The 18,599-nt window shown below is 41.3% G+C and overlaps 1 protein-coding gene across 2 annotated transcripts in view; it reads left to right on the top strand.

The window, feature by feature from the left end:
* Positions 1-18,599, top strand: part of SPTBN1 (spectrin beta, non-erythrocytic 1) — a 228,288-nt gene that overhangs the window by 88,555 nt on the left and 121,134 nt on the right. The window contains exon 1 of one of the 2 annotated variants that reach the window (XM_048518650.1): positions 3,324-3,860. The exons of the other annotated variant lie outside the window; for it this stretch is intronic. Within the exon in view, the coding sequence (XP_048374607.1) occupies positions 3,752-3,860 (109 nt within the window). The 5' untranslated portion in view covers positions 3,324-3,751. Of the gene's footprint in view, positions 1-3,323; positions 3,861-18,599 lie in introns of those variants that run through there. 2 annotated transcript variants of the gene reach the window in all.

Below are 18,599 nucleotides of genomic sequence, written 5' to 3'. Positions count from 1 at the left end.
GGGGCGGCTGGCTACAGATTGTTTTGTAAAACTCCATTACTAAATGGCTGGAATATTAGCAATTTCCAGTTTCTATTCCTATTATCTTTTAACAGGAACAGTAGCCATTTGTGGAGGAAGGAATTGTAGCTTTGGTTTTTGCAAACATCTGGAGACATGGGAAAAATAAATGCTGCTAATAGGTTTAACTTACAATTCTCAAACTTTTGGATGAGGTGGATCACTGAATGAGAATACATTCTGGTGAAGGCTGTCATTTTTGGAATAAAATCACAAATTTCACAGGAAATGCCTTGGACTTTACATAGCCTCTTTCTCTCTTTTGGTGCTGAGTAGGCCACGCATGGTGCTGACTACACAGTGTGATGTGCCCTTCTGCTTTTCCAATAAAAAAATTAGATTCACATTTACTTCATGACTAAAAATGGTAGAACTGTAGGATCCAAACAAAGGCATTATTTTTGAACTGTTAAGAAAGGAGGAGGCAGGAGGACTGACTCAAATGAAGGGCATTTGGATAGGCAAGGAATAGTGCTGGAATAAGTATCCGCAATCTTTTTGACAAGCAGTCAAACACAAACATGTATACTGGGTGCAACAGGAACTGATCTCTGTATGGTAAAATGCAAGGGTCAACAGCGTTTGTAAAATTTATTTGGATTGCAGCTCTAACTGAACCAACCCACCCACCCCAACCCACCCCCGCAGTTTCCTTTTACAGCCTCTGAGAGATGCATTCACGGATTTCCTGCCATTGATTCTGTTTAGACATTAGCTGTGTAGAACATAGCGGTATATATGTCACAAGCATATGTGGGACAATTTTGCTGACCTCACTGGTGACAAATGAAACATCTCCCTACCCATGACCATTTGGTAAAGATTTTTGAAGTATATTATTGTGTTTCTGCTTTAGGCACTGAGAGTTCCCCTGCTTTACAACTTTAATTCAAAAGCATTCATGCATTCCTCTAAAAAGATAAAAGGACAATGCAAAGCCAAGGCTTCCTGCCCCCTTCAGGAATGCCCCACCTTTTCCTTGCTTTCATTTGTTTAATACAGAGGGTATGTGTTTGCTTGTAATTTTTCAAAGAGCTGTTTACTTCATCTGTGACTGCAGCAGTAAAATAACTAGTTCTGAGTAGGCGTGGATACACTGAAGTGAACAGGGACAATTTACTCTCCGTTGACTTCAGCAGACTGAGACAAGTATGACGCTGCTTTGGATTGCACTGCAAATGCCTCCAGTGAAAAACCTTGACAGACGATTTTAGAATTGGCAGAGTTTGTTGTACAGAAATCATGTGTTTCTACGGTGTGTCCTTGAGAGAAATGGTTTTGCTCCAAACTGCCCTGAGCCACTCCAAGATAGAGGTTAAATATATAAAATAGAACTAGTTTATTACTGCATTAGCTTTGATGAGTAACAGTTTATTTTATCTGACGCATGGAATGTATGCCTAATCACACATAGTCGTAAGCACGGTTACACCCTTTCCAAGTCCACTGAAATCAATGGTCTTAGAAAGGTGCAACTCTGCTTAGGACAGCACTATCAGTAACTGATGGGTCTCTTGCAGCTTGAACACCTGAACACACCATGAACATCTTATGCCTGGAAGGATGTCAGAATTTGGTTTCTTGTTGCAACTGTCATATAACAGCTTCCCCACATGCACAGGGGTAGCGCCAATGGGGCCGGGTGGGGTACGAAACCCAGGTGGAGCCATGGCCAGGCTGTGGAGGGGGTGTTCCGGTTTGGGTCACGCCCAGGCAGAGTTTCCCCTTGCTCCGCCTCTGCCCCCATGCAAGCCACCATCTGCTGTTACATTCTCCCAGTGATGAAATACACATGCAGACTCTTGGGGGTCTTAGTCATGCTCACTGTGACTGACCTGGCAGCAGGTCACAGGCATCATGAGGCAAACCAGACAGCAGTGGCTTGTCCATGATGGAGCAAAAAATGCGGAGTGGCAGCCACACCATGTTTCAGCCACTTTACCAGAGCATGCTCACATATGCACGCTCATTGCCAGATTGCTGCGTGAAGTGTGGTTTGAGTGTCTGAATGTGCGATGACAGATCAAAAAACCACCAGAAGAACTTTCACCTCACCTCACAGTGCTTTGCCACAGAATCGTTTCTCAAGGACTTGTCATCCAACACAGAGCGATCCTGATACATGTACAAATAACTTCCCACAGTGCTTGTTGCTGATACGACAGAAACCAACAAAACTGGATCCCACCTCCCTATTCTACAGCATTGCGATTTGACCATACTGCTTATGTTTGGAATTCAGGCTGCATCCACTGAATGCCCTGAAATCTACTTGTTACAGAAGAGAGGAAGAATTCTAATACAGTCACATTAAAACATAATCAATTAGCCATTTCTGTCATACACAGTGCCCTTGCACCAAGTGACTTAATTTAAGATCCATGCCCGTCTGTGAACAAAATACCCTTATTTTAATTGACAAGCACACTCTCACAGATAAACACAAGCTGTATTATGTTCCTAGTGTAATCTGTGGAAAGCTATCACTGTATAGCCACAGGGAACGGATAGAGGGGTGCCCGCCCCCCCATTCCAAATGTCAAAATATTTAGCATCGCCAATTAATTTGAATTGAAGGAAACTGCTGGGAGAAGAGATCCCCCCCGCCCCTTGCAAAGTCTCATTAGCCTCTAATACTGGGCAAACTACGGGTTTCTAAAGGGATTGTGTGCGCGCCTGACGCGAAAAACTGAATGAGCATGCTGTCCCCTGAGAGTTACTTTCATTCCCTCCCCCCGTTTCTTTTACCCCCCTCCAGTGTACAGCATTGAAGGTAAAGGAAGAACAGTGCCCTCTTTTTCATGTGATAGTAATCTGAGACTTTCCCGTTACATGAGGCTCTTAACAAAAGGGTGTAATTCCACCAGCTTTGTTTAGGAAGGTTCCATTGCCTTTCTGCCGTGCGTCTGCAGAGGTGTTTCTGCTCCCCCCGTGCCTTTTTCTTTTGGAAAAGGAGCCAGGAGGAAAACCCTGATTGCAATCGTGTGGACTCCCCTTCGGAGGCTGAACGTTTCCCTCCGGACAGAGGCTTTGGATTCCCAAAAGTGTCCGGCAGGGTGAAGGATGCTGGCATTCCTTGCCTGGCTTTCCACCCCTGCCAGCCTTCTTCCTTTGGTTCAGTCTTGGTTTCCTCTACAATGCTTTATGCTAATCTAGTGACATCATCACCAAACACACACTGAGTGGCTACTGATGATATTACAAACCAGCCGAAAGGTCTGAGGTGTGTGCTTGCTACTGGAAGTCTTGGGAAAGGGAGGGCGGAGGAGGGCGGCGGATGGATGGATGGCTCCATGCTTCCCCTGGGTTGGCTTTGACTCCGACTCGCAACCTGGGGGCGGCTGGGTTGGTGGCCGCCTAATGGCATTAGATTAAGGCTGGCATCCGAAGTCAACTCCCAGCCCTTGCGATCACAGTCCAAACCACGCTGGTTTAAGTTTGCATGAGTTACTGCCTGCAGCTGGATTTTTTTTTTAAAGAAAGCAGTCGAAGCTGGTATTCAAACTGGAACAGATTAAGTAGATTTTAAGAAATCCTGGGAATTGGGAGGGGAGTTGCTTCATTTCTGAGGAAACGAATCTGCTTGGATTTATGCTGGAGCGACCTGCAGACTTACTATATAGATATTTTATTTTTGTAACTGTTTTTTTTTTGCATGGTGCAATTTAGCATTACACCACCTCCCTCCTAAATGGAAGTACAGAACTCAGCTAGCATGCCTGGGCCCTTGTCCCCTGGCTACACGGCTCCAGTGCCATATAATTATAATCAATTAGAAGGAAGATTCAAGCAGTTGCAAGGTAAGGCCATATGGTGTTTTCCTTTTTCTTTTTAAAAGAGCGTTGCTATGAGATGAAGCGCATAAACAAGATGAGGAAATCCTGATGCTTGTGTGAGAACTGGTGGTTCAGGGAGCCCATCGATTTCCAAAGAATAGATTGATTATTCTTGCTGGGCCCTGTGATTGGTTTTCCTTGTACTCCTGTGTTCAGGCACCCATAGATTCAGCTTTAAAAGGTGTGTGTGTGGGGGGGAGGGAAATCCCAGACCCTGTCATTTCAAACAATAGGACAAGGAAACAGGGAAGAGGGAGTGGTCTTTTTGTTTGAAATCCCCTCTGGCCATTTACAGTCTTCAGGTGTTGAGCAGGTTTTCCTCTGATGCTTGGGAAGCAAAGAAAGAAAGAAATCTTTCCCATCACAAGTCATTCACATTCCCAATGTATAGCTTCAGGCAATCCATCTAATGCCAGGAGGTATTGCATTACCTTCAGGCAAGTCCATTCCTTGCATTCCATTGACTGTGATTTTATCAGGGGAGTGGGGCTGGAAAAGGGTCTTCCAGTGATTGTTGTAGTTTCCTTTTGTTTGTCACTTTCATAGGAAAAAGCAGTCCAGGGGCAGGGTCAGAATTGTTTGGTGGATCCATGTTTTTCTTGGTGAATTCTAGAATCCGACCGTGGTTATAGATAAGAGGCAAAGTTGGGCAGTCACGTCATCTATAGCAGATATTTGGCCTGAATGAAACAATAGCAGGTAAAATATTGTTAAATATAGAATTTGAAATGGCTCCACATTAAAAATAAAGCCTCCACATAGGCACACTTTACCAGTTTCACATACCATTAGTCAATCTACACTGAGCAGTCAAAAGCTCAACCCACCCTGTGTATATATTTCTTATTGTTTCTCTCAACTGTCCGAGAGAGGGGGTACAGGGGTTTCTGTCAGAAGTGATCTTTGTTAGCCCAGAGAATGTTGCCTTTGGCTTGGTTACCTTCCAAGCCTCTGGTTGGATGGCTGTGTATTGACTTTTCCCTCTTTCTCATTTCTACCTTCATTCATTGTAGTTTGCTATATTTTGTTGAATGATTCACAGAAGTGATTTAATACTGGATACCAATGAACAAAAATTGACCAGATAAGCAGCATATCAAGTATGTGGGTCCCAAATGTACAAAATAAGAAATAAATAAATACTTGTGCTGTCAGATATGACAAGGTATCCATGAGTTGTTTTGGGCCTATCTAAGGGTCTGGGTATATCCAGTACGAGAAGCAGGGTTTTTTCCCCTTTGAACTGATGGCCTCTAAGCTACAATGCAATCCAGTTTTGAAAATCCCTCTGGTTTCTAAAATGGATTCCCATGGGAGGGTGAAGGTCAGCTGTTTTGAAAAGCACAATGCCAATATGTGGGGTATGTGAGATTGCTGGTTGTTGTAGTTGTCTTGTTGTAGTTGTCTTGTTCTTTTGCCTTTTAATTTTTATTGTTGAAACAATAAAGTGTTTTGTGGTATCTTACAGACTAAAGCATTTATTGGTGTGTAATCTTTCATGAACTACAGCTCAGTATCTGAGATTCACGGTGTTAGCAGAAATACCTGTGTGTAGGGAAAGACGGGTGTGTGTTATTTACAAAAGCCAGCCCAGCAATCCAACACAGACATACTACATTACTATGCAGAACACAAATGAAAATAAGGTCCAACCAAAAGAGTAAGAGAATCATTCTCAAGTGGTGCTGAACTGACAAAGCAAGATGAATATAAACCTCCACAGCGTGTTGTGAGCCTTCTTTTCAGGGCCTAAAAGGACCAGTTTTGTCACTTTCGCTGCTTCAAGAATTTATGTGGGACTTGGTCATTTCCCAATGGGAGAGGCAGGTTGCCTCTGCTTGTGGATTGAATATTCCTGGTATCAGCTGACTCTTGCAAGAATGCCTCCTCCCCCAGGGCTGGTTTTTATAAAGATGGCTGAGTTAAACTCCATTTAAAAAAAATCAAGAGAATTTGAAAATAGATGGGGTGGAGGGGATTTGCAGCAGAGCTGTATCACAAAGGCCTATTTATTCACAGTAGAGGAGAATGAGGGTTGGGGAATATAGTTCTGAACGGTATTGTATGGGGTGGGATTTGAGCAAAGGAAATATTTTAAAATATACACAAAAAGTCAAAGATCAGGATAAGCTGTCATGTTTTACAAACTGTCTGCTGAGACTCTATAACCGTCTGCTTATACTCTTAGAGCTGTAGTCAGCTAAGCTCCCACTAAACCGAGATAATACATGAATTTGGCTTGTTGCTGTTCTCACACCCACTTCCCTCCTCCTGGCTCCCTTCATGCGTGTAGCATGATTGGCAATTCCCAGTGTGAACCAAATTTCACATTGGCTACCCCCATACTTTATGAATGCAGTTGCCTGGCTGAATTGGCATTTATCTGCCTTCCTACAAAATGGGAGTGCAAAGCTGAACCCTGATTTTCAATCTCTTTGTGTGTATGTGCCATTAAGTCACAAATGACTTACAATGATGACCCGATAGAGTTTTCAAGGCAAGAGACTAGCCATTGCTTGCCTCTGCATGAGTTGGGAGAGTTTTAAGAAAATTGTGAACAGTCCATTGAGGCAAATAAACAAGCTCTGATTCATCTAGGCATCTGCATTGGTACGTCAAACCAAAAGGCTTAATCTTTTCCTCCCAAGAGAAGGAAGGGGAGGAATGAGGTACACATGATGTGTGAACACAGCAGCAAAGTGTCTGTTGGCTTGACTGGAATTTGGTGGATGTCGGAATGCAGCCAGTTGTGGAGTTTTCCTAAGTCCAATGGCTTTAGTATTTATTGACTTATTTAATTGTGTAATTTATTGTCCACCTTTCTGGTGGGGCTCAAGGCAGATCACACAGTTAGTCAATACAATCAACAGAATGGCACATCCAACAAACAAAGCTATAGCATTTGTGTTATAGAAATCTGGAACCAATCGGAAACCTGTAACAGAGCTTGAAGCAAAGCATAATTATTAACAAGGCGTGTTAAAAGGATTCAATGATTACATAGTAGGATCCAATTTACAGCAACAGACAGTGCAAGCTATACACAATAGTATATAACCACAGTCCCTAATTCTTTACCAAGTATATTTCAGAACTATTTGGCTACACTACAACTCTGTTCTTTGTACAGAAAAACCCGCTTGAATGACTGAGTTTTACATTAGATTCTTAGCCCAGGATGGGGAATGTTTCTTTGTCCCTAGACCAGACAAAGGTAAAACAGCCCCCTTGATCGTGAAGTGGCTGCAGATGATTACAGAACCCCCACCCCAATCTGCATACAGTCAAACAACCAGTAATGTTGCAGCAGATTCTTTACAGTTTAATTTACCACACTGTACTGCTAACAGTTTTATGGTAGTTCACTGTAGCCTCTGACAGTTCAATTAAGCCTAAAGCTACAATTCAGCTTCCCAAGATTTATGAAATAACATTGGACTTAACCACAGGTTTGGAGGCTACATATGTCTACCACATCACATGATAAGCTGTTAAGTGTCTTCCACCTGGTTTCCAAATCACTGTAGTGTCAAACTAGTCAAAGACCTCTCCTCTCAGGAAGCTGCTATGACTCAATACTACATGACTTTGGGACAGTCAGTTGTTTTCAGCTCAGTCTACTTTGCAAGCTTGTTGTAAGGATAAAATGGAGCGGGGGAAGGGGGGAACCTGTATATGCCAGCCTGAGCTCCTTGAAGGAATAGCAGGACAAAAATTGATTACCTAGGAATCTGATCAGAAACTTAAACCCAAGTCTTCCTGGTTCAAATCCAACACTATATGTTAGTTTCCGCTTTGAGTCTGAGGAGGTAAAGTGGCATAGAAAGGTTTTTTAAATATATAAATAATTTTACAGTGCTTTTTGGAATGTTTCTTTTAAAACCTCTGAGTAACAACGACATTGCCCGTTGTTGTTTACATGCAGGAACAACATTGCCCGTTGTTTACATGCAGGAATGATTTCCCATTCAGTGAATTTTAGGTTTCATGGTGCTGGATAGAGAAAGAACCTTATGGAGTAATTGTAGTACAGATTTTGCGCTTCTGTTTCCTCAGCAACCTGGGTGCTGTGAAGCCAGGAAACCCTCAATTTTTAAAAAAGTTACCAGCCTTTACTTCAAACTGACAATGTCTTTTAAAATATAAAAAAAATCTTGGCTTGGAGATCATATAAATCTGTATACCCTAATATTTTAAACATTATGTAAGGCCTTATGTATTGCTGCATTTTAAATCATGTTTTGTGCACTGATTTTGATTTTTGTAACATTTTAAAAATGTGGACAGAACTTGCATTTTTACAAGATACATCTTTCCCATGCTAATTATACTTTTCAGTGTCATTGTGCAGCCTAGAATGTGCCAACATGATTCACTGCAAACTTCATTGAAGATATCGCCATACTATAGTCATTTATGTTGTGAATTTACCAGGCGAGTCAGTAGAGATTGTATGTTGTCCATGTTGTGGAACACAGTTCAGTTCAAATAGACTGTGCTCTTCAAACTTTTCCATCAGTTTTCTTCACGTCATATCAGAGCTGCTTTTTTTTTTTCAACTGACCTTGTACTTTCCTTTCATATGTTTGCAAAGTTTTTCATTTTCGGGTATGCCTCTCCCCATCTATGCACAACCTTGGTATGCATTCATGAAGAATTTACGGTTCACTGGGGCTTTCCTGCAAAAAAGCACTTGTGGCCTATCTGGAAAGCTGGCTCCCATGAACTATGCTTATGGTGAACAGCAGCTGATGCAAGTTCACTGGACTGAGCTGGGAAATTCCTTGAAAAGCCAAGCATAGATTGCCACTGATAAATGAGAATGTATGTTTGTTTTGTTTACTTCATTTATATTCTGCCTTTCTCACTGAGACTCAAAAGTGGATTGCACAATTAAAATCAGTGCAATGAGAACAGCACAGTATATACAATAAACTATGCAGTAAGCAAGATGGCAAAATTAGTGAATACGGCAGCATTGAAACATTGTAGTACATACTGCAAAGTGTAGAGCTGCCGTCTCTGACTTGGGGAATTCCTGAGGATCTAAGGATTGTACCTGGAGTGGGCAGTGGGTGTGAAGGGGCTTCACAGAGATATCACATCCTGTGAGGTTATGTCCTGTGGTGTCATGTCCAGGTCAAAGGTCAGCTCCTTCAACTCCTTTCCCTCTTGTGAGGTCAGTTTTCCCCACCAAATTTTACATTTTCTTCCTTTTTCTCTCACTTTGCATCACTTGTAGGCTTCTGTATGCATCTGTTCTGTATGCCATTCTAACCCTTTGATCCTAAATATTTGTTCTGGTATAACTGGTAGCCTGTTATGTTGCATTCAAATGGAGGAAAAGACTCAAAATCACGTTCAAGGTTTCTCCGATTTGAGGAACAGAGCTCACTCTGAAGACCCATAGGAAGATACCAGTCAACAAGCAGAAGTGTTAGAGTATCTGCTGGCTGTAGCTACCATAGGCCTTCCATTTCTCCTAGACCAGTGATGGAAAACCTATGACATGTGTGTCAAAGGTGACTCACCATTATATTTTGGGTGACCCGGCAGCATGCACCAACACTCAACAACTATTCTCTATTTGAGTTTGAGTTATTTTTGTAATTTTTGTAATTATTTGACATGTCATTATATAATTCATAACATCACACATTTTTGGACTGTGTTTGTTTTTAAATAAATGAATATGTAAAGAATTGTTTCTCTTTTGTTGTGTGGGAGTGGGCGGTGAGTTTTTGACACGCCAGTTAGGCACTTTCCCAATTTTTGTCACACTGGGCCCAAAAGATTTGCCACAACTGTCCTGGGCTATATGCTATATTAGACAGTCTGCCGTTCGAAGCTGCTACTCTTTAGGGGGTGGAGGAGGGGGGAGAAGAGGGCTCGGTGACACTGCTTTGGGGTGGGGATGAAATGTCCGACAACGAACCCTCCACCAATAAGGAAGCAGGACGCACTGAGTCTTGCTCCCTTATTGGTGGAGGGTTCATCATCCCTTAGCACTTTATTATTGGTAAGATATGCAATGAACAATGCAATGAAAACAGTCTAGGCTTCACAGACTTGTATATATATAGGCATAGTTATACCATAGTCCTTCCCCTGTAATCAGTTGCTAGGTCACCCAACATATTTCAAAGGAGGCAATGCTAAATGTTGTAATTGAGTCTCTAGAACTTGCTGATAAAATTGAGGCTGTTGACCCGAGAAGTGAGTGCACTGCTGGGAAATATTCAGAAGAAAAATTCTGTGTCGTGCACACTGGTGTGGCATGATTAATGAAACGGGCAGGTGCCATAGTAACTAAGTGATCTAATGTTCAGTAGCGTGAGTTTTCAGAATTTATAGTGGAACTGTTACCAGTTTATGCAACATATAATTATAGTGATCGTTTCATAATGCTGGATTGCACAATGTTTGTGGGATTGGCTAACTTACTGCATCTTTGAATTGCTGGGGTGGTTTTGTGAAGCAGATGATTATGTAGATAGTCTAGATAGGTGTGTGTACTTCTATGTGAAAAAGACCGCTGATTCCAAGATAATGTCATTAAGTTAGCGGATTAGAAAAGAACCGAAACATATTCACTCGATGCTAAATATATCCATAATTGAAGGTATGAGGTTAGCAGAAACCACGTGTCTTAATTGAATAGTGTCAAACATGTGGATTTTGTCTGCTCAGCCTGAACAAGGTCAAGGATTAATAGGCCTTTTCAGATTCTAGAAATATTCGTTTGCCCACAGTGTTTCTAATGCTGGTCTGTTTTGCTTGCCTTTCCCTCTTGCTTCATTGTCTGTCATCCACACCAGTGTGGTCTCAAAAAGTCACAGACTGACCTTGAGAGCTGAATTTGCAAATTCCATGGCTCTGCTACATTAAACTTAGATCTTTGAGGCTAGAGGTAAGAGAATATGTGTACTGCAAGGACACTTAGTAGGTAGGAAGAGGAATAACACAGGTGAGTAGAGCAGCAATTGAGCCGAGAGTTCTTTTCCTTCAATAACTATTAACATAATTGTGGGGGGGGGGGGGGACATGAACACATTGCAAAATGATGTCTCAGTTGCTTATTTCCAGTAGATAGCAAGAGGAGCTGTTTCCAGATCCCACCAGCCAATGTTTTGATAGGAATTGTCAAGTGTTGTTATCAGACATAGTCACTAACAGTGCAGGGTCAAAGGGCCAAACTACGCATGATGGCAAAGGCATGCCACTGTGCAATTCCATTGCCATTTTAAAGTGATTTTAAAATTCTGCAAGGGCTTCACCAGGATACCCATTCAATAGACCCCCGCAACTGTTTGGGCACTGGAAAAGGTACAGGGTAAGGAGTAAAGAGCTCCATGCTGCAGACCAGATTGCAGCATTTTAAAATGGAGGTGTCTTCAAGATGGCCACGAGTTTGCCATCGTGTGTAGTTTGGTCTGAAGTTGCTGATCCAAAAGTGCGTGAGGAAATGAAACCGTGAAATAGTTGCTGAGTTGGGAGGCCTTCCATTCCACAGTGCTTGCTTGGAGTCCAGCTTTTCCCCAAGAGCTGCTCTCTCTGAAATGGGTTAAATAGCTTTACATAATTGTTTAGCTTAATTTTAAATGTTCCCATTTGCCTGAAACAATGAGAAATTAGTATGCACCAAACATCCAATAGTAGTTTCAGTCAAAAAAGACCTCATCGATATTGACCTTTCCCCCCGCGCTACCTAACATTCTAGTCTTTAATTCTATCATTCAGCATTTTAACATAATCAAAGGGCCGATAATCTACTCTTCCCTCGGTTGCTGTGTGAGGTTGCTTGTTGCTGTGAAAATAAAAACTATGCAATGATAGAAGGAGATCTGCAACAAGAATACCTTTATGCAGATTTGCCTCCATGAATTAATCACAGTGAAAAGAATTCTCCTCATGCTGTTTATGGGAAGGAGCATTATGGATTGCTGAAATTCCACCATCAATTCTTCAGAGCTTTGCTCGCCTTCCTAGGATACCACAATGTAAAAATCTGTGGGGTTTTTTTTAAAGGAATCTAAGATTTTTATGAAGATAGCCAGTATCACATTCCTCAGTGTCTCTGTATTTCTACAAATCAGCAGTATGGACCTAGATGTGAACAATTCTGTCTAAAACGGTTTAAGATTTTAAAGTGATTATGCCACTTGATCAGATATGTTTTGTGTTTGAGGGGGGGGGATCATAATGGTCTTAATAACATTAATAAGCAATTATTGCTTATCCCATGAATATTTCTTATGGCATAACTATTTCTACCATTTCTCGAACCTGTCTTGGTTCTCTACTGACATGGATGCACAGGAGGCCTGTATCCTCAGAGCTGTGATGGTATGAAGTGCCAGCTGAGCACTTTTGAGATACAGCCTGGTGAACATTCTTTTGCCTGGTTCTTCAGCTGAAAAAGATCCAACCCCCACCCCCACCCCACACCCCCCAATGACATAAAACTGTTCAGGCTACTAAGTCTTGATTCTGCAATACAATAAGATGAAATATGGCTATATTTTTGTACATTCAAAACTTGTTGATGCCAACATTGCTGGGTATCTGATACCCTTCTCACCACACGGGACTATTAGCCTAGTTTTAGACATCTGTCCCCAAATCAACATCATGGGATATCGAGCCTTGAGGTCATAAACTGTTTCAAAGTGCCTGCTCTTGCTGCAGAGATGAATGGCTCCACCCTATTCTCTAGAAGTTGTAGACATTGGCTGCAATTCTGAGGACACACTTCCCCGGAGCAAATCCCATTGAATAGCAAGGGACCTATTTTCAGGACGACTTACTTAGGATTTCTTCCATAGTCTTACAAAGCGAAGGGGAAAGTAGGTGTGGCTCAGTGGATCAGCACACATTTTGCAAACAGGAGACTCCCAAGTTTTACCCCTGGAATCTCCAATGAAAAGGATCTTCAGTGGCAGTGTGTAGGGAGGTCTCTGCTTTATCTTGGAATGCTGCTGTCAATTAAGAGTTTGGAGCACCAAATGCCTGACTTGCTAAAAGGCAATGTCATATGTTCTCTTGCAGACTCAGGGCATCCTGGTGGGTGATTCTCTACCCCATTTCAGGAAGGCAGGACCAGGATACAGATCAGGTTTAGATTTTGAGACTCCATTCATTAGTTTTATCAGCAAGTAGCAAGCTAAGCTCCTGCATGTTAGGCATATTGGCAGAGGTTGGTATAATGATAAGATGGGAAAGAAGGGTGAGACACCAGAAAATAAACTGAGAACCTAACGTGGGCCTTTGAATTGAGAAACTGTAGATCTACACAGTCAATTGAATCTTTGAGCCAGAGTCTGAATATTAGCCTGATGAGAACCATAGTATGTGAATTATAATCTCTTGAGGAAGGCACTGAGACCTGAATGCTTTCTGCCCTCTTTGGTTGTATGTTTGGTTTCGCAGCTAATTACAGAGATCTAGTTGAGTAATGTTTTAATGGGAAGAAATGTAGTAACGTTTATGGTTGTTTTCCCAGACTCCACCTACCACAACCTAAACTGTCAAAGCTCTAAATGGTAAGCTTATGTCATGTTGCCTTTTCATGGTAACCTGTAGAAGATAAATGTGATGTTTCAATGCAGATGTTAACCTGTGATCTACCACCTAAATCTGGACTACTAAAGCATATTAAACTGTTGTGTGGAGTAGTGGTTAAGTGTGGAGAACTGGATTTGATCCCCCACATCTACACATGAAGCCTTCTGGGTAACCTTAAGCTAGTTCTCTCAGAACTCTCTCAGCCCCACCTACCTCATGAAGTATCTATTGTAGGGAGAGGAAGGTGGGGAGAGGAAGGGAAGGAGTTTGTAAGCCACTTTAAGACTCCTTATGGTTGAGAAAAGTGGCATATAAACCTAAATTATTCTTCTGTATTGTTGAAGGCTTTTCCATCTTCTACTTTTTCTTAACCATTTTGTGTTGTCCGCTTATGTGTTTTCTTCATTCATGAATACCTTGCTTTTTTGTTATTACATCTACTGTAAAGTACTTCGTACATAGATAACACCAAAAACACTTTCTGGTATTCACAAGTGACTTTGCTATTATGGGGTACAATTCTGTCTATACTTAGCATGTTTACTTGATGCAACTCACTTCTAAGCAGAGGTGCGTAGGGTGTGGCTGCTAATCTTCAGATGTGTGGAGGGCATTCATTGCAAGACAAAGACTCGCTGGCTCTCAAGAGTGAAAGTAATGTTGTCAGCACCTTTAAATGTGGACTTAGACGTGCTAAAATGACGTTCTTTTAGAGCTTCAAGTTATGCACCACTGAATAAATTGTTTTTGTTAGGAAATGACTAGACAACACTGACATGACTAAAAGTTGAAAGAGGCATTTGAAGGAGGAAGAAATCTTATCACTTAGTAAGGAGTCTAATTTGGAGATTTAATTCAAAGGAAATTTCATGTGTTGCCTGAACATCAGAGTTCTCAATTACATTTCATTTTAATATCAGAACACGTACTGGGACTCATTGCTGTGATCCCATGTATTTGTATTTGTAGCTTTCATGTGTTGCTTCTTGTCGACTTCTCAGTATGGTGTAATGCCCAAGGGACATGGGGAAAACACAGGCTGCATAGTTGTTCTTAGTTACCTTCTAAGATTCTACCCTTTTACTGGAATATTTGCTTAGGTGCTGTGTGGTTTCCGGGCTGTATGGCCGTGTTCTAGCAGCATTCTCTCCTGACGTTTCGCCTGCATCTGTGGCTGGCATCTTCAGAGATCCTCTGAAGATGCCAGCCACAGATGCAGGCGAAACGTCAGGAGAGAATGCTGCTAGAACACGGCCATACAGCCCGGAAACCACACAGCACCCAAGTGATTCCAGCCGTGAAAGCCTTCGACAATATTTGCTTATATTCTGAATGGCTGACCTGCTTATCTTGGAAAGTGCCTTCTTCCTCCTTGGTCATTCAGGGGCTTTGATTGGTGGGTGTGTTCTTTTGCAATGTCCTCATAGGGATATCCACCATGTCCAGGCCCTTTAGAAAGAGAGTGAGGTCTTTTGTTCCACCAAACTGATTTTGTTTCTTGTGATTTTCTAAACCACATACTCTTTTTACACTAGTCTGTTTTTATAGTCTTTCAGTTTTTTTTATTGATAGCATTGCAGTAGCTTGGTTGTGATCTGCCTTGAATGTCTGGAAACTATACTACTGGAATGTCTGGACTATACTACTACAACGTGCTCTATGCGGGACTGCCCTTGAAGAGTGTTTGAAAGCAACAGCTCCTATAGAACTGTGCAGTCAGAATGCTGACTGGAGTGAGTCATCAGCGCCATGCTATTCCAGTCTTGCTCCAATTACACTGGCTCCCAGTCAGCTTCTGGGCCCAATTCAAGATGTTGGTGCTGACCTTTGAAGCCCTGTTTGGCATGCATTTTAAAATGTTTGTTTTAATTGTTTTGACTATTTGCCACCTTGGGGGACCCTAAGCTGGGTGAAATGGTGGTATAAAAATGGTAGGAAGAAGGTATATAAGCATTCTAAGTAAGAACAACTAGTAATATTTCCAAAGAAGAAATTCCCAGAGAGGCCTATTTTTTATGGTCTGATTTGCTGAACTTACATTAGGTTGTGGCTTTTTTGTGTTGGACACTTTCAGTGATCTAGATTTATGAGACAGTTGCCTTAAAGTGGTCTAGTTTTATAAAAAGAATATTGCTTTAAAGAGTTTATTTGAGAACCTTCTGAAGGTAGACCATCACAGCCATGTGAACTGATACATAACATACTTCCAAATTTTAACAAAGGTAAATAGGGACATATTCTAGATAGTAAATAAATACGGGACCTGTTAGATGTTAGTGAGCCTGTGGGCCATTTCCATGTAATCTGGTGACATCACTCACATAGTTAGAAAGTAGCGGTGGATCCAGACATCATTGTCTACCTGTGAAAGTAAACTTTCTTACCTGTTCTCTCCTGTAACTCAAAAAGCTCTATAAAATGCTCCTGGGGAAAGGAGACTTTAAAGCAAAATTACAGAGGGGAGCCTACCAAAATCCAGGGTGAGGGAAGTTTCCATTTGTGGGAAAAGACCTTTGGATCCAGCTCATAGACTTTGTGCAGTATTTTCAACCTCTTAAAGCACACTTCAAAAGTGTGCCAGGCTCCAGCTGTTCCTTTACCTGGTTGCCATACCCCTCCTATGTAATTCAAAATACTTTTGCACAATCAAATGTTAGTATGTTAGTAATTTTGCATCAAAAATTTTGACCCCCCCCCCTTCCTTTTTGTAAGTGTGTTTTGATTCTCAACATCATTCCTTGAACACCATTAAAATAAGTCTAATTTAAGGGACTGGAGGAGTGTCAGGGAAGAGAAAATTACAGTGTTGCAGCATGATTCACCAAAACTGCTTCCTGTGTGGAGCTGCCTTTCTGTTGCCTTCTTGACATGGGACAATTTTGTGAATTTAAAAATATGCATTGCTCAAATGTTCACAGTCTGAATTCTAAGTATATTGATGATCTGCCTTTGTCCTGCTGTTGCCCCTTGCCATGTATGAGAAAGGTTATAGCGCAGGTATTTGATTACTGTACTTCCTTCAAAGAGGTTTTGTCTCCTTCACTGCCATTCTTTGGTTCCCATTTAAAATTGAATTGGAAAGGATTAAATGTCTGTAGCTTAGTTTCAGTGTAGGATGTTAAAACTGTTCAGCCAACATAAAGGAAGACTGTTGTCTAATGCTGAATGACCTGCTAATAAAATGTTGGTTTGAAGAAGTAAAAAATAAAAATCTTCCCTTTTTTTCTGCCCTTTTCCTTCCTTGGATGAACAAAAAGATTTCTATTGTATTGTATTGACTGGAAGAATTGCTGTGATTACAGAAGCAAGCACACTTCAGGTGGTTCAAATAATAACTTTTAAATGAGAAAACAGTAAATATTATCTGAGGGTTTTTAAAGCCTTGTCTAATTTATGATATAGTACGTAATGAATTATGAATCAAAATCCCCCTCCTCCATGAGTTCAGTTGTTTCTTCTAAATTTCAAAATAGAAGCAATAAAGGCAGGCCTCTGACATTAACGTACTGAAAAAGTAATGTAGCAGTTGAAATATATGTGTCACATTTGTGAACATGGTTCATGCTATCCTTTACACTGTGTACAGGATAGAACCACTAATGAAAACAGGATCATCAAATAATTTATCTTGACCTCTTTGGGCTGTCAGTTCAGTTTTTAGTTGAAAAAACTTCAAAAAAAAGTGACTGACTTCATGAGGAAGACCAGGCAGCAGCGCCAACGTTGGCCCAGCACTTCCCTGCCGATGACATGCAGGTGGAGGAGCCTAATGTCCAGCCTAATGTTCACCTTTACTCATGTAATTCCATGCCCCTGACCATCCTCATCGCTCTCCTCTGTACTCTCTCCATTCTGTCCCCATTCTTTTTGAAGTGAGGCCTCCAGAACTGCACACAGTTCTCCAAGGACAGCCTGACCAAAGCAGGGTACAGCAGGACTATGACAGCTTATGATTTGGATACTGTACCCCTGTTGATACACCCCTTTTTTGCTGCTGCATCACACTGACTACTCATATTCAGCTCACAGTTCACCCATACCCATCAATCTTGTTCACATACGGTTTACCCAGAAGTATATCGCCCATCCAGTATGCTTGCTTCTCATTTTTGTTACCCAGATGTAGAACTCTGCACTTGACCTTACTGAACTGCATCTTGTTCACATCTGCTCACTTTTCCAATTGCAATCAGATCTCATTGAATTCTATCTTTATCTTCAGGCTTGTTCACTGCTCCTCCCAATTCAGTGTCATCTGCAGATTTAATGAGTTTACTCATTAAATGAGTTTACTAATTATTCCCACTGTAAAGAGAGATTCCCTCCTGCATCCTACAAGGATCTGTATTAGACAATTTTCAAGACTTTGCCTGTGGAAAACTGATTAGCAACAGAGATTTCTAGGATTTATTAAAGGGATTATCAGAAAAGCCAAAACCATGCAAAATCTCACCTGCGGATCTCATTGGTTCTTCTTCTGAGACTTCTAGCCAGAGAACTCTGATTTGCATGTCACAACAGTGCATATTTTTAGAAAAATATCAATTGTTCTCTAAATCTGATCAATTTCATTATATCTAGATATCTGATTGGTTATAACTAAATATGATGTAAGCAACATTTGTGCAAATAAGGCAAACTGCATGTGCACATGAGATACATCTAATATAGCAAGATAAGGCCAATTTCAACTCTTAACCTCTTCTAAAAAAACAAGTAATCTAACTTTTTCCTGTAATTTTCAACTGTCTGAAGATAGCTCTAAGCATCTGAGTTCATTTACAGTTTTTAAAAAAGCGTGAACTCTCAGTCAACGTACAAACTCCGCAAGAAAAAGGAGGAGCAATATCGTTGGAGTCTCTATTCTACAACCATTTTTATGCGGCAAAGCCATCATGTTGTGAGAATTTGATAAACCAGGCCAACAACTTGCTGGATGAGATCAGTGACCCATTTAATCCAGCATATCATTTTCACACGGCAGCCAACCAGTTTTCAAAGAGTCAGGGCACAGAAGCTGTGCCACTCCCCTGCCTCTGCCTCCCAGCACTGCTATTCAGAGGTTTGTTGCCTCTGTATGTGGAGGCTTCATTTAGTCACCAAGGCTAGTACCTATTGATGGCCCTCTCCTCCGTGAAT

The sequence above is a fragment of the Sphaerodactylus townsendi genome, linkage group LG01, assembly GCF_021028975.2.
Source record: "Sphaerodactylus townsendi isolate TG3544 linkage group LG01, MPM_Stown_v2.3, whole genome shotgun sequence".
NCBI lineage: Eukaryota > Metazoa > Chordata > Lepidosauria > Squamata > Sphaerodactylidae > Sphaerodactylus > Sphaerodactylus townsendi.
This window is presented reverse-complemented; position numbering and strand designations above follow the sequence as displayed.